The 14,928-nt window shown below is 41.7% G+C and overlaps 1 protein-coding gene across 1 annotated transcript in view; it reads right to left on the minus strand.

The window, feature by feature from the left end:
- The window catches only part of KCNH3 (potassium voltage-gated channel subfamily H member 3), a 47,137-nt gene that overhangs the window by 5,145 nt on the left and 27,064 nt on the right, over positions 1-14,928 (minus strand). Inside the window, exons 7-11 of the mRNA XM_075199614.1 lie at positions 14,032-14,239; positions 13,473-13,742; positions 6,543-6,742; positions 6,138-6,387; positions 4,518-4,735 (exon numbers count right to left, since the gene is read on the minus strand). Coding sequence (XP_075055715.1) covers positions 4,518-4,735; positions 6,138-6,387; positions 6,543-6,742; positions 13,473-13,742; positions 14,032-14,239 — 1,146 coding nt within the window. The remainder of the gene's footprint in view (positions 1-4,517; positions 4,736-6,137; positions 6,388-6,542; positions 6,743-13,472; positions 13,743-14,031; positions 14,240-14,928) is intronic.

The raw sequence follows: 14,928 nt of genomic DNA on the forward strand, positions 1-14,928 counted from the left end.
GAAATCCTTGATGTTGCAGGAAGCCCAATCACCCTCAGATAGATCACCTATCATAACCTATAGACCTGGATCTAAGATACCAAGGCGGATGCTTTGTCTAGGAGCTTCGTTCCTCACCAACTACCTGCTGGAGAACCGCAGTTTATTATTCCATCTTCCATTATTCACGCTGGTTTGACTCAAGATCTAGGTAACACCATTCGTCAATTCCAGAAGTTAGCCCCTTCTGAAACGCCTGAAGGGTGCTTATCTGTGCCGGTTCATCTGCAAAGAGCAGTCCTTTCTGAGGCCCATGAGAACAAGTCTGCCGAGCATGCGGGTATCTCTGAGCGTGCAAAAATCTCAAGGGTTAGTGTGGTGGCCTTCCTTGTCCTCAGATGTCGAGAGTTTTGGCCTTTCCTGTGAAGATTGTGCAAAAAACAAAACTTCCAGAACCTGTCCTTCAGGTCTGCTTATGCCCTTGTCTACTCCTATGAAACCCTGGATGCATTTGTCAATGGATTTTATTGTTGATCTGCCATATTCTTCAGGAAACAACACTATTTGGGTAATAGTGGACCGTTTCAGTAAGATGTCACATTTTATCCCACTGACTAAGCTCGCCGGTGTACAGAGTCTGGCTGCTTTCTTTATACAACATGTTTTCCGTCTTCATGGTTTACCTATTGATATTGTCTCTGACTGCGACTCTCAATTTGTTGCCCAATTTTGGAAATCCTTCTGTAGCCTCCTTGGCATTAACATCAGTCTCTCATCAGCCTATCATCCTCAGTCCAATGGACAGACTGAAAGAGTTAACCAATCTTTGGAACAATTTATCTGCTTTTATACCACCGAATTTCAAGACAATTGGTCATCTTTGCTCCCGTGGGCGGAGTTCGCATATAACTTGTCACTCCTCCACTCAAACTTCTCCATTTTTCTACAATTTTGGTTTTCATCCTAGATCCAATTCCTTGTCCTTTCTCAATCATTCTGGCCTCCCGGAGATACGTTCCACAGCTTTGCATCTCAGGACTGTATGGAAGAAAGTCCACACTGCTTTACTACGGGCCTCTTTCTAGTCTAAAAAATTTGCAGACCGCTATCTAAACAATTGTTCTTTTAGAGTGGGTCAAAAGGTCTGGCTCTCCACTCATAAAATCAGGCTCAAACAACCCTGTAAAAAACTTGGCCCTAGATTCATAGGACCATTTTCTACTGTTAAACAGGTCAATCCTGTTGCCTTCAATTTAAAGCTTCCTCGTTCACTTAAGCTTCCAAACACTTTCCATTGTTCTCGCCTGAAAAATGCTATCCCTGCATGCAAGTCTAGGCTCCGCTACTTACGTAAATCTCAACCTGTCAACTTGGAGGATCATCAGGAATTTGTGGTGGAAAAAACTTTTGACTCTAAAAATGTCCAGTGGTAAATCCATTTCTTGGTTCAGTGGAAAGATTGTGGCCTGGAGGGACGATCTTGGGTTCCGTGGTAGCGTTTACATGCCTGCAAGCTCATTAGAGAATTTTTCAAACAATTTCCTAATCAACCTGGAGTTCGGGGTTGCTTAACCCCTCCTCAAGGGCCGAGGGTACTGTTACGAGCCGCCGCGGCTTGCTTCTCACTGCCCCTCGTCCCAGCCGTTGTCATGATGACCGGGACATCACTTCCGCCTCTACCCGGCCGTTGCCAGGGCAACGGTCAGACGCTCCTTCTGCCCCTAGCGCGTCCCGGAAGGCAAACACAGCCAGGTGCGTGTGTAAGTAATCTATATAGTTAACTCTTCAACCTGAAGATGGTTTCCTTACTACTCCAGATGAATGAGCACCAGGGGAAATGCAGATCACGTAGTAGTGGTAATTAACAATCACCTCCAGTAGCCTTCAGTACTCCTGTAGGCTACGTAAGCCCTTTAGGACCAATACTCTGTTAGTGAATGACATTGCTGCATGAAGTACTATTTAGCAGTGTCATTCACAGACACAATACAGGCCCTACAGGACTATATTGTGCCCTAAGACCAATAGTGTCAGTGAATGATGTGGATACACAGGCCACATCAAGCTCCAGCACTGAGCCATGGGCAAGGCTGGATACCTGTACAAAACATTTAGTGAGGGCCTGTCCTGGGGGCTATATGTCCCCTGGTCTAGTCTGCCCAGGTGGCCCCATGATATCATGGGGACAATCGCCTACAGGGAAAAATCCCAGTAAGGTATTCAGTCAATAAGCCCCTGGGCTTCAGGAACCGGGCAGAATGAGTAAACGGTACAGCACAGGTAAGACATAAAATTTAAATTGAAAGTGGATCTGTCATCTACACCTAGAGCAAGTGTCCTGTTTTTGGGCTTAACCTTTGTGCAGTTCATCAATTTGCCAGGGACATCACCTTTATCTATATTCACAGTTTACTACTCCACTGCCCACTAATTAACACTCCTTGACTCCTATCTTAAATGTTATTCAATTAGCAGGTGATATGTCACCAAATCCAGGTCCCCCCACATTCCCCATTAATGTCATTCTGATTCAGAACACTATATCCACTCTCTAGGCCCCTACACAAGCTAGGAACCCACTGTGCCTATTGACCCATTTGCTCCTATTGTCTCTCATTACCCCTCCCTATAGAATGCTCTCACCGGCAGGGGCTACGCTATGTCTCCTGGTTGTCCCTGTCATGCTTTATGCTGAATTATTTCTCTATCCAATTTGCTGTCTTATTTGCATCCATACATTTATGTTTTTAGTTATCTTTGCCCATACATGTTTACTGTTCTCATTTTTTTTTTCTTTTACATGACTTGCTTTAATCGGACATAGCTGCGTGTGGTCGAGCTTGGCACGCCCTTGCTGTACACTAGGTGCATATGCCCATTCTCCTCCCCATTCCACCATTGAAATCGTAGTCTGTAGTAAGGGTCCTTTGTGCTCAAAGATGAATTGGATGTTGCTGCATTCACTGGGGTATGATACGGTGCTGGGCATGTGCATATGATTTTACAGAAATATGGCACATATCGGCATTTATGTTCCTTAATGAATCATGCACACAGTGTTCAAGTTATGCACATCGGGTAAATGTGGTGGTATTTTGTTAATGTAGTGGGAGCTATTAATTTAATATGGGATCTTTATTCATTAAATGTGGTGTCTACTAGTTTAATGATGAGGGAAAGAACACCTAATAAATGTGTGTGACAGGATGGACCGCCTATGCCATCCTGTCTGTTGCTGCTGGGAACCGGCTGGGCTTACTTTGCCACTGTTCCCTTTCGTCATCCCAAAGGTGCCCTCTTGCCGCAGTAGGAAGGGCTTACAAATGCTGCCACCACTGGACTCCTTACTGGCATCCAGTACTGGGTTTCTTATGGGTAACTGATGCTGCGAGTGTACCACAATACTGGTATAACTGGGCTGGTACTCTTAAACTCTTACTATGGATCAGGGTTGCCCTGGCCTATCACACTGACCAGATCTGCAGGGTAGCAAGCGGAGCAGTGGTACCAGAAAAGCTGAGTCCAAACCTCACAAACAGCTGGTAACAGATTAGATTTTGGTCTTAAGCTGCAGGTCACAGGATTTTCAGCATGGAAGATATTTTCAAGCAGGTTTTTGAAGCACGTGATGTTTATTTGCAGTCACACTGATTTGGAGGTACCAGTGCTAAGGTCAGATGAAAACAGAACAACAACTTTTAATACAAAACAGTGCTGTTTTTATGCACGTTTGTGCGCAGCCTCACTGGATAAGCCAGCCCCCTTGAGGTCTGAGTTATTTTTAGAATCAGGATGCAATTTGTTTATCCAAACATGGATTTACATGCAATTCAAAGCTAACAATATTTACACTTATCTGTGATATCCTATAACTTGCTGTGATTTCCTGCATCATTTGCTGTTTACAATGTTCAGAAAGGTTTGAACACTCTGGACAAAAGGCCACACAGTAATGACCCCCTGCAGGGCCTTTGGCCAGAGCAGGCATTTGACACTTCATCAAAAAAAATTTTTTAGCATTTTCTGCTATCAGACTCCCTCCCCACATATGCCTAATTTGAGATTTCCTCTAGCAGCCTTACAAACCCAAACAATGACACTTACATACAAAACATCCCAATGTAACATGATAAGTGCATTTCAAATTATACATTGGTGCCTGCACCTCTGATTGAAATAAATTCTTACAATAAATTATTTCCACCTGATCCAGCAACAAATAAGTTATTTATCAGTGATCAAGTCACTGGGCATGCTATTTAATGTTGTGGCTAATTGTCGGTTGTGGCAGTTTATTGAATATGGATATTACTGATTTATTGAATTAGCGTGTATCGTTTTAAAACTGTTCCAGTGTCACACATACAGCAATAATTGTAAGAACTGACTATTCTATTATAACATCACAGATAAAAAAAAACATTTCATGCTACTCTAGCAATACTTTCCTCTTTTCTACCCTCCACTTTAAAATAGACAAGAACAGTTATATTGTGATTCTTTGTTATTCTGTCTAGATATTGATTGTTATTACATACCTCAGGCTCACATCTGCTGTCTCCCAAGTTGTAACTGAGCTGGTGTGTGATCTGACTTGTGAATTTATGTGCATATTCCGGATAGAGTGACAGTGTGTCACGCAGTCCCTTCAGACTGATCCCCTGAAGGTCACAGTATGTCAGACCTTTGACGTCCGCATTTGTTTTAATCACAGTGTCCTCAAAAGAGACCTCACAGCCAATCAAGTCACCTTTCCCTATAGATAAAGATACACAGAATGAATTGTATCACTGAAGAAAGCAGCCCTACCAGGTAATTAACAAGGAAAGAGGGAGATTTTGTAGTGTATTACTGTATACAAATACAAATCACACCTCATGTGAGATTCAACATATTCACATATTCAATATTGGTCATAGCCCACCGTATCTGCAAAGACAAGTGACCAGTATATTATATTGTATATGCTGCTCCACAATGTCATGATGAATAATTTATGAAGAGGACAATATTTTAAATATAGAAATTCTGTGGTTTGTTACAAATACTGTTACAATGATGTAAAATACCTAATACACATATTATATATGTATATACACTGCACTCAGCGGCACTACAGTAACCCACCCTGGTTCATGAAGGAATATATATTTCATGGTCACTTGTCTTGCAGGTTGTATTGATGTCCCTCAATACAACTTGTCATGACAAATTCAAGCCTCACGCTGGTATTTATAAACTGCAATAAATTGTTGTCACTCTTAACACACACATCACCATCATCACCATCATCATTATCACCACCACCACCACCACAGTCCAAGCAATAGGGAGCCTGCAGGAGCAATATGATGCCCGAGAGTCTTCCAAAAATATGGGTAACTTGGCTGTGCTGTACTTATGTTCTGTCCTTGCATTCAGTGGTGGTGAAAACTTCAGTTTGGACTTGTATACTCCTCTATTTGTTATATAATAGTATGTGTAATGTACGTTGTTAAACATGTATACGTTTCCATCCCATTCCTTCAGGTAAGGCAAGTAGTGTTCCTGGTCACATCCCCAGTGTACATCTCCCAACTGTCTTGTTGTATGCAGGAAAGCGACAATTGATGGCGCTGTTCCGCCGTTCCACGAGTGTCGTAGCCACGCCCTTGTGTTGAATGAACACATCCTTCTCGTGCAATCTGAACAGTATGGGTTGGGAGAGGCCAATGTGTGGTGAAAATTGTAAAAATTAAATCGGGATTAGCCAGAAATAAAATAAGAATAGTTGTATGATTAGATTTAGCTATAAATCTGTGCAGCTAATGGCAATGTGGATGGTACTAACATAAAATTGATGACCTTGTACTGTAAGAACCTATAGGCATCATAAGCATTATGTTACAAGTTATGAATCCAGCGTTGAGCCAGGGGATAGCGATTGCATATATTTACTACCATATGCTATACTGAAATATCCATGTGACTCAGTGCTGTTCTATGATATTATATACTGCACCCACACACAGCCTGGAAAACTATACACTGCTCTGTGATACAAGTGCTGTGATGTCCTGCTCTTAGAATTGGTGTTGTGCCAATAAGTAACAAAACATTAGTGATAATAAGATGGGTGCCACAGAGCATGCATCACAGCCTCCCATCTCACCGCACACCTAGTATAGCTAACACGACTCCATCCTTGAGGACTTCCATGGATCCTGAGCACACACAGTATAGGGCTTCCAGAGCATCCCCCTGTCGTATTAGATACTCCCCAGGTGTGCAGAATGATGGTCTAATGTTCAGTGACAGGGATCGCAGGCAACCACGGCTTGCAAGGGTAAACAGGGGCATTTGGAGCAGCTCTTTGTTGAGGTGCATGGCAATGTCTGCTCGTAGTTCATCTGGAAGGCTGTGCAAAAGCTGTATAGTGTGAGAGGACACTACAGTTAAATGGCTAAAATTCAACCTGACCAAATATGAAAAGGCTTCTTCTGACATTCATAAATAGATTTTAAATAAATATCATTATTTTAATAAGATAAAAAAAATGTCTAATCCTTATACCCATGTCTTACCTCATTAGTATCAATACCATTGTTCACTGCCCATGTAGTCTGGACATACTCTAACATGCGCTGTTTTAGAGGTTTGGGGATCCCATGGATACGAATATAATCCCGTAGATCCCGAGTGCGGCTGTGATATAGGAATCTCCTCGCATACAGGCGCTGGATAATTGCTGTCACATTTCCGAACACCAAAGCGTGCATCAAGGCTGGGGGAAAAGGTGAAGACACGTCATGAGCTATTTAATAACAAAGTACAAATGTGATATGTTCCCTAGCAGGTAATCAGCAATTACCTATCATACAGCTAGTGCAAGTTAGACAGTGAAAACAGACATCCCATTGCCACAGATGGGAGCCTATGACCCGGAAATTGCGATAGTGGTTTTTTTTTCTTGCTGAACATGTAATTAGCATCAGGTTGAAAGGGGTGAATAGAGGGTGGCAGGGTTCAATGTGACAGGTACTGAATAATGTAATACCTCTCATGATAAGCCTCACCCCACCAAGTGTTGTTAATTGAGTGTCTGCTCTTCTTTGACAAGTGTAAAACAGTACCATACTCTCTGGATTAGAAGTTCCTACCAATACTGAATGGTTGCTATGGTCAGGGCTGGCACCTCCACTAGGCAGCCTAACGTGAGCACCTAGGTTGCGAGGGTTCAGGGGGCACCTAAAACATTGAATAAATGACATAATGTCACTCATTTAGTGTTTTTATTGTCCTTGCATTGTCCCCAAAATATGTGTCGGACTCTGACATGGAGGAGCAGCAGCCAACAACTGCTTCACCTCCATGTCTGTGATGGACTAGGAGTTTATCACTGGACTAGAATATCACAGCCCCACAATCCCAGTCTGACACAGGAGCAGAGGATGGCACATCCCTCACCCCCATTTGCTCCACACAAGGTAAGAAGCATGTGGAGAAAGCACCTGAGGAGGGGTGGGTGTGAGATTAAGGAGAGCACCTGAGGTGCTTCAACAAGCTCTGGTTATGGTTTACTGCACATCTGCAGTATAATCATTGTGATCTGTGGCGGGACAATGAAGCATTATGGCATCTTGTGACGGCCCTGAAAAAGTGATTAGGTGTGAAAAAAATGTAAAACTGTGCTTCTTCTAAAGTAGCTATTTTGGCCAAAATATCAGTAGCATTGCATTATTTCAAAGTGAGGAAAGTTATATCATGGCTGAAAAGGCATATATTACTTACACCACAGTCCACATGAGGTATTGAAGCACAATGATAATGTCATGACAAAAATCCACTATATGGACAAAAGTATTTGGCCACACCTGTTAATTATTGAATTGAGGTGTTTCAATCAAACCCGTTGCCAGAGGTGTATAAAATCAAGCACCTGGCTATGCAGGCTCCATTTGTAAACATTTGTGATACAAAATGGGTCGTTCTGAAGAGCTCAGTGACTTCAAGCGAGGTACTGTGATAGGATGCCACCTTTGCAATAAAACGGTTCGTCAGATTTCATCCCTGCTGGATATTCCACAATCAAATGTAAGTGATATTATTAGAAAGTGGAGGTGTTTAGGAACAACAGCAACTCAGCCACGAAGCAGAAGACCACATAAAATCACAGAGCGGGGTCAACGACTGCTAAAGCTCATGGTGCGTAAAGTCACCAACGCTCTGCTGATTCCATAGGTGAAGAGTTCTGAACTTCCACTGGCATTAATGTAAGACAAAAACTGTGCGGCTAAGTTTCCATAGCTGAGCAGCTGCACGCAAGCCTCACATCACCAAGACCAAGCAAAGCGTCTAATGGAGAGGTGTAAAGCACACTGACACTGGACTGTGGAGCAATGGAAACATGTTCTGTGGAGTGATGAATCACGCTTGTCTGTTTGGCAGTCAGATAGTTGAGTCTGGGTTTGGTGGATGCCGAGAGAACTTTACCTGCCTGACTGCATTATGCCAACTGTGAAGTTTGATGGAGGAGAGATAATGGTATGGGGCTGTTTTTCAGGGTTTGAGCTAGGCCTCTTCTCTCCAGTGAAGGACAATCTTAATGCTTCAGCACACCAAGTCATTTTGGACAATGCTATGCTTCCAACTTTGTGGCAACTCTTTGGGGAAGGCCCTTTTCTATTACAACATGATTTTACCCCAGGGCACAAAGCAAGGACTACAAAGACCTGGTTTGAGGAGTTTGGTGTGGAAGAACTTGACTGGCCCGTATGGAGCCCTGACTTCAACCCCATGAAATACCTTTGGGATGAACTAGAACGGAGATTGTGAGTCAGGCCTTCTCGTCCAACATCGGTACCTGACCTCAGAAATGCTCTACAGAACAAATGGGCACAAATTCCAACAGAAGCACTCCAGCATCTTATGGAAAGTCTTCCAAGAAGAGTGGAAGCTGTTATTGGTGCAAAAGGGGGATCAACTCCATATTAAAGTATATGTATTTGAATACAATGTCATTACAGTCCCTGTTGGTGTAATGGTCAAGCGTCCAAATACTTTTGTCCATATAGTGTATATCTGGTGAAAGGTAAGGGCTTGGCTTTTGCAAATAAAGGGTAAGCCTGTCTGGCACCAAAAGACTATGTCCTCAGTGGGTCCTTCATTGTCATGATTCCATTTCACTGCACATGTTTAAATTAACTGGTGCTTGTTTGTACAGCCTCACCAGTTAGTCTGAATGTTCAGTGAATAGCTGGAAATTCTGGTTCCAGATGGAGTAAAAGGGCCATTATCCATGCAAGGTTTATCCTAGGCTCATCTCCTTCACTAGTCTGGCCATTGTCCCCTCTGTTTCCTAGGTATTGTGTCCTCAGACCAACAGTGAGGCTCTGGAGCCAAGTTAGCAGAGAGCAAGGAGGTCTTGTCAGGACTAGGCCCAAACCAATTAGGTCAGACAATAGGAATCTTTTACCAGGGAAACCTAGCCCGTTAACCAGAAAGCAAATGGTAGTCCCCGATTAGGAGTCAGTCTTGGTTGGGTGGTCCTTAAGTGAAAGCCATGGGGACATTTACAGAGTAGAATCCTCAGGACAGTCCTCCCTTCTTTGGATATGGTCACAATAATTTTACTGTGGAAATGTGTCATGAAATCATAACAGGGAGATAACAGAGGTGTCTGTCCCTGGTAACATCCTCAGAACAGAATGGAACAAAACATAAACATCTTAATTTTGTGTACTGGGCTTACATTTCCTTAGATTTCTATCCCACATCCCAAGTCACTGACTTGTGTCAATAAATCTATTAAATTGACCTGTTAGCAGGAATATGTGCTACAACAGCCTGTTTTAATGTATTATTTCCACTTTGTCTTCCTTTGTTAGACCTATTTGCAATGTATGGCTGTCAGTAAAGAGGCTGCTGCTTATAGGTTATATATGTTGGTTATATGTTTTATAGATTACAGTTTTAGAGGCTGCTATTAATATACTGATTGGGACTCAATCCACCAGCCAGCACACGTAGACACATACTCCCACACACGCCGTCTCCATAGAAATGTCCCACACATGTACAGCTCAGAAATCTGCCCAGCACTGAAACCTTCTAATTAACAAGGAAGAAGAGTGGAAATAATAACCAGTAAAAAAAAAAAACTAAAGAGATCTGAATCACATTTCCTGCACAAGTTAAAAAATACCTTCTACCTAAACTCAAGGTTTTATCTATACAGAATTAGGCTTACGTTTATGGGAAAACATGGAGATCAAGACCTAGGGATTAATATAGAACCCACCCACTGATGTTTAAGTGAATTATACTCAAATGAGAAAAATAATGTGTGCAATGCATTTCTGTGCAGCTTCTGGTGGTGCGTCATGGTTGGAGTGAGAAAAAAAGCATTGGAAGTTGGAGACACGAAACATGAACCATGTCCACTCGATGACTGTGAATCATGAAGTACAGAAGGATGCAAATCATTATACTGTGACTACTATGCTTATTTAGAGTGTAGGGTATGCGTTTTCTCGAAACATACTGTATCATGTCCATGACAAAAAAAATCCAAATTGTCTCATCTGTCCCCCCCAAAATATTGCTTAATGTATCACCCAAGAGGTCTTTGGCAGGTGGCTTGATATGAGCAACAATTTTATTGTTGGAGACCCTCATCTCCCCATTTATATCCACCCATGCATGTCACGCTGTATTCCCTTGTGTGATTTTATGAATGATGACTTTAGAGAATGCAAGGAAGCACTACAGACCACTAGATGTTAACATGGTGATCATTGAGGCCTTCCTCTTGGGTATTGAAATTTCCCATTTTATATACAGTCTCAAGGTTAGGAGTGCAAAGTTTATATATATATATATATATATATATATATATATATATATATATATATATATATATATATAAAATCATGCAGGCAACAGTTATATCAGCTCTGTGCTCTTCCTCCCACATAATTATCTTCCCAAAAATATAAAATTAAATATTTGTGACAGTAGTCAGAAATGATTGCAGTGGTGCCGGGGAGTGTCATTACAACAAGGACAAGGCTGTTGAGAAGACCTACTGGAATACCATCTCAGTTAAGCTTCTGGACCCAGTGAGTTTAATTGTCATTACTGTTGCCCCACCAGTTGTTATTCCGCTACCTTTCTTATCATGTGCTCCCCACACCTCTTAGATTGTAAGCTCATTTAGGCAGGCCATCTTTGCTTTCTCTTTCATTTTATTGTATGTAAATTGTGTCAGGTCATGAAAAAGAGACCATATAGGTTTCAAAGTGTTACTACCATTTATGAAATAAATTAGCCTTATATTTTTCTGCATTCTCTGAGTGCCATCTGTTTTGTCCTTCCTATATTTTTTTGACTCGGGCACCAAATATTTACTTATATGGGGTGAGTGTCCATTGTTTTCTGAGGGAGAGAGGGAGAAAGAGAGAATAATGGGCACTCACCCTACATGAATTAGAAATCCTGCTGCCAGGATCAAAGTAATATTAGAAGGCAAATATAACACAGCATTCAAGATATGTAAAATGGCAAAGATATTTATAATAATAACTAAATACTATATTGGAATAAATATCCTTGCTTTTTTCCATATCTCGAGAGCAGTCTTATATATTTTCCATATATATAATAATCAAAACCTATGACATTTAGGAAATGTCTTGAATTATGTTTTCTGGAGCATGTCAGGAGCAGAAGTTTAAAGTAAACTCCGGACAACAATTCCACACTGTAGTAGTATTCTTTGTTTCCAGACCAATATGACCTACAACTTACATGACCTTTTATAATAAGAACTATTCTAATTTCAACCTCTCAGAGCTACAAAAATATACCCATCTCAGGCGCTCCTGTACATTTTCCATGTTGTGTATGCCAACACTGGAAAATGGAATAGAAGGTATGAAATAAATATAGTAACATAGTAAAGGGATGCATTGTAAAGGGAAACTTCCCTTTACAATGCAGCGCCGCTTTAAATTTAATCGCCGAAGACGCTGAACACGCCGGAGTTGAAGAATCCGGACATTAATACATTTACCCCCTGATCACTAACTAACCAGGACTTCCATGTGTTCTGTTTTTTCCACCTAAAATCTTTATCATGTAATGGTTATTTTTACATAATTCAGTCTCCTGATGCACCCAAATTAACACAAGTTAGATAATATTATTATTAAATTGCTTACTTTACCTGGTTTGGACCAATGAAAATAAGTATGGGAGGAGTTTTAAGGCTGGAACAAAATTCAAGTCACATGGATGTCCCAGTTTTACATTTTTAAAATGATGGGTATCCTATTCTTAACAAAGAATTAGCTCATCTGAGCAGTGATTTTAATTTCAGAATCCTAGCACAGTGTGTTCATACAGCTAAACTGGTTGGATTATCAGTGATTGGCTACTAATCTCTTCTTACCATGTGGCCATGAAGTCATTCATATGCTGTGTAGGCTGATTTCTTTGATGTGGAAAACAGTGTATTGGGGGCATGGGATCTGATAGTCCATGCCAAAGAAATGTGGGAATGTGCACCAAGATGACCACATGAAAAGAGCCAGGTCTGGATGCTTTCTAGGGCCTGGGACCCACTTTAGACTTCCTAGTAATACAATGTAGATAGCAGAGGCAATAAAAAAGCTGCTATCAGAGATCCCTAGTGAATGGAGACCCCTGGTTTGAAATAGGGATATTTTCTCCTTCCCTTTTCCTATTTGATGAAAATACAAATGTATTAAAAAAAATGCAACCATGAGCAGAACCGTTAGACGGCATAATTTGTACTAAGGAAAACAATAGAAAATGATTACTTTGTCTACAGCTTTTGTGATATAGTTGCAAATACATCCCTTATGTAAATGATTACTCCGGGCCCACTAGTTGCACCGGTGCTCCGGGCCCACTAGTTGCACCGGTGCTCCGGGCCCACTAGTTGCACCGGTGCTCCGGGCCCACTAGTTGCACCGGTGCTCCGGGCCCACTAGTTGCACCGGTGCTCCGGGCCCACTAGTTGCACCGGTGCTCCGGGCCCACTAGTTGCACCTGTGCTCCGGGCCCACTAGTTGCACCGGTGCTCCGGGCCCACTAGTTGCACCGGTGCTCCGGGCCCACTAGTTGCACCGGTGCTCCGGGCCCACTAGTTGCACCGGTGCTCCGGGCCCACTAGTTGCACCGGTGCTCCGGGCCCACTAGTTGCACCGGTGCTCCGGGCCCACTAGTTGCACCGGTGCTCCGGGCCCACTAGTTGCACCGGTGCTCCGGGCCCACTAGTTGCACCGGTGCTCCGGGCCCACTAGTTGCACCGGTGCTCTTGAGCCATTAATGTCATAAAAGGGCTGTCGATGTAGATAATAATTCTTTCAGAGGTGAACGTGTATTTCAGGGCTCAACCAAATTTTTTACTCTGTTATATTGATTTATGTGAGTAATGAACAATTCTGTAGTGGGCAATCTATGCATGGCAAAACTGAATATGGGTGTACCTCCTATTAGCATGATACAGATGGAGAAGATTTTCTCAGTGTCGGTGTTAGCGGATACATTCCCAAAGCCAACACTGGTTAGGCTGCTGAGTGCAAAGTACAAAGATGTGAGATACGAGCTTCTGGGGGATGGTCCTCCTAGTAACACCAGGCTTGTCTCATTGGAAGTCTCCTCACTGTAATTGTTCTGCGGGGACAAATGTCGGCTAATGTTTTTTCTTCCTATGTAATAAGGGGTTTCCAAACGCCGTGCCAGTTCTTGAAGCCAACCTGAAAAGAACATGGAATGTTGTAGCTACAAGTATTAGAACTGTCATCACTCTGATTTCTTTACCCACAGAACTCTACTAGGTAAAATAATTTCAAATGGCTAGTAATGCATATATTTAATTGTCCTTTAAGTACTTGACAAATACAACAAAATGCTATATGAACAGATTCATACAGGTCACGAAAAGAAATATACCATACAATAAAATCTTATAAATGATTTTAAATAGAAATATAAAGTGATTTTAAAAAGCCTGCATTAAAATTATATTGGTTTATGTGGACTTACCAATCTCTGGCACTTCCGATTGGCTGCTTTCAATTTCTTGTTGACCAATGAAATACCAGATACAGGCAACCCAGTGTGCGAGGAGAGCAAAGACAACCATCAGGAGGCTGAGAACAACTGCACTGTACTGAGTATACCAGTCCAATCGTGGGAGGAGCCGCAGCAGCCGCAGTAGGCGTACAGTCTTCAGGAGGTGAGCCGCAAAGTACTTTCATTAGGCAAAAACAAAAATGAAATGTAGGAAAATAAAATAAAACATTCACTGTATGCTGCAGGCAAGACGTAAACAGGCATTTATTTAAAAGGAGAGCTATAATAAAATGTTTTCCTATACAAAGGGATATATAATAATATTTTCCAATATATGTATATAAAAGTTTATCTGCACCATTTCTAACACCATTGTTCTTTTTAAACTGAAATCCAGGGAAGTAAAATTGTAGACTAATATTAGGGAGTTTTCATGATTTTAGTCTGCGTCCTAGCGCTACAGTATTTTTAACATGCCATCTCCAAAAATGGCATGAATATGTTATAGATAATATACAATGACTGGGTTTGGTCCCTACCTTGTTTCTGATTGTTCTACAACACCAATAAGGTGGAGAGTGGCCTCCTTCCTTTTGTACCAGTTCCAAAGCATAACTGGTAAATCTATTTTTTTTTTACAAAAGTGTGCTGTTCCAGATGTTAGTGCTGGAAGCATTATGTGACAAAAGGTGGTTAACAAGGACCATTTATAAAGGTTAAGATCACCCTCATCCGCTTTCATGCAGTACAGAGAATGTCCCATTGTTCTTAATATCCTGGTGAAGAAACATATGTAATACACTGTTTGTTCATTCTCTTGTACATGACTTTAGGGACTATGAGCCGATACCAGGTGAAGTATAAAAC

This window comes from Mixophyes fleayi, chromosome 2 (assembly GCF_038048845.1).
Source record: "Mixophyes fleayi isolate aMixFle1 chromosome 2, aMixFle1.hap1, whole genome shotgun sequence".
Taxonomy (NCBI): Eukaryota; Metazoa; Chordata; class Amphibia; order Anura; family Limnodynastidae; genus Mixophyes; species Mixophyes fleayi.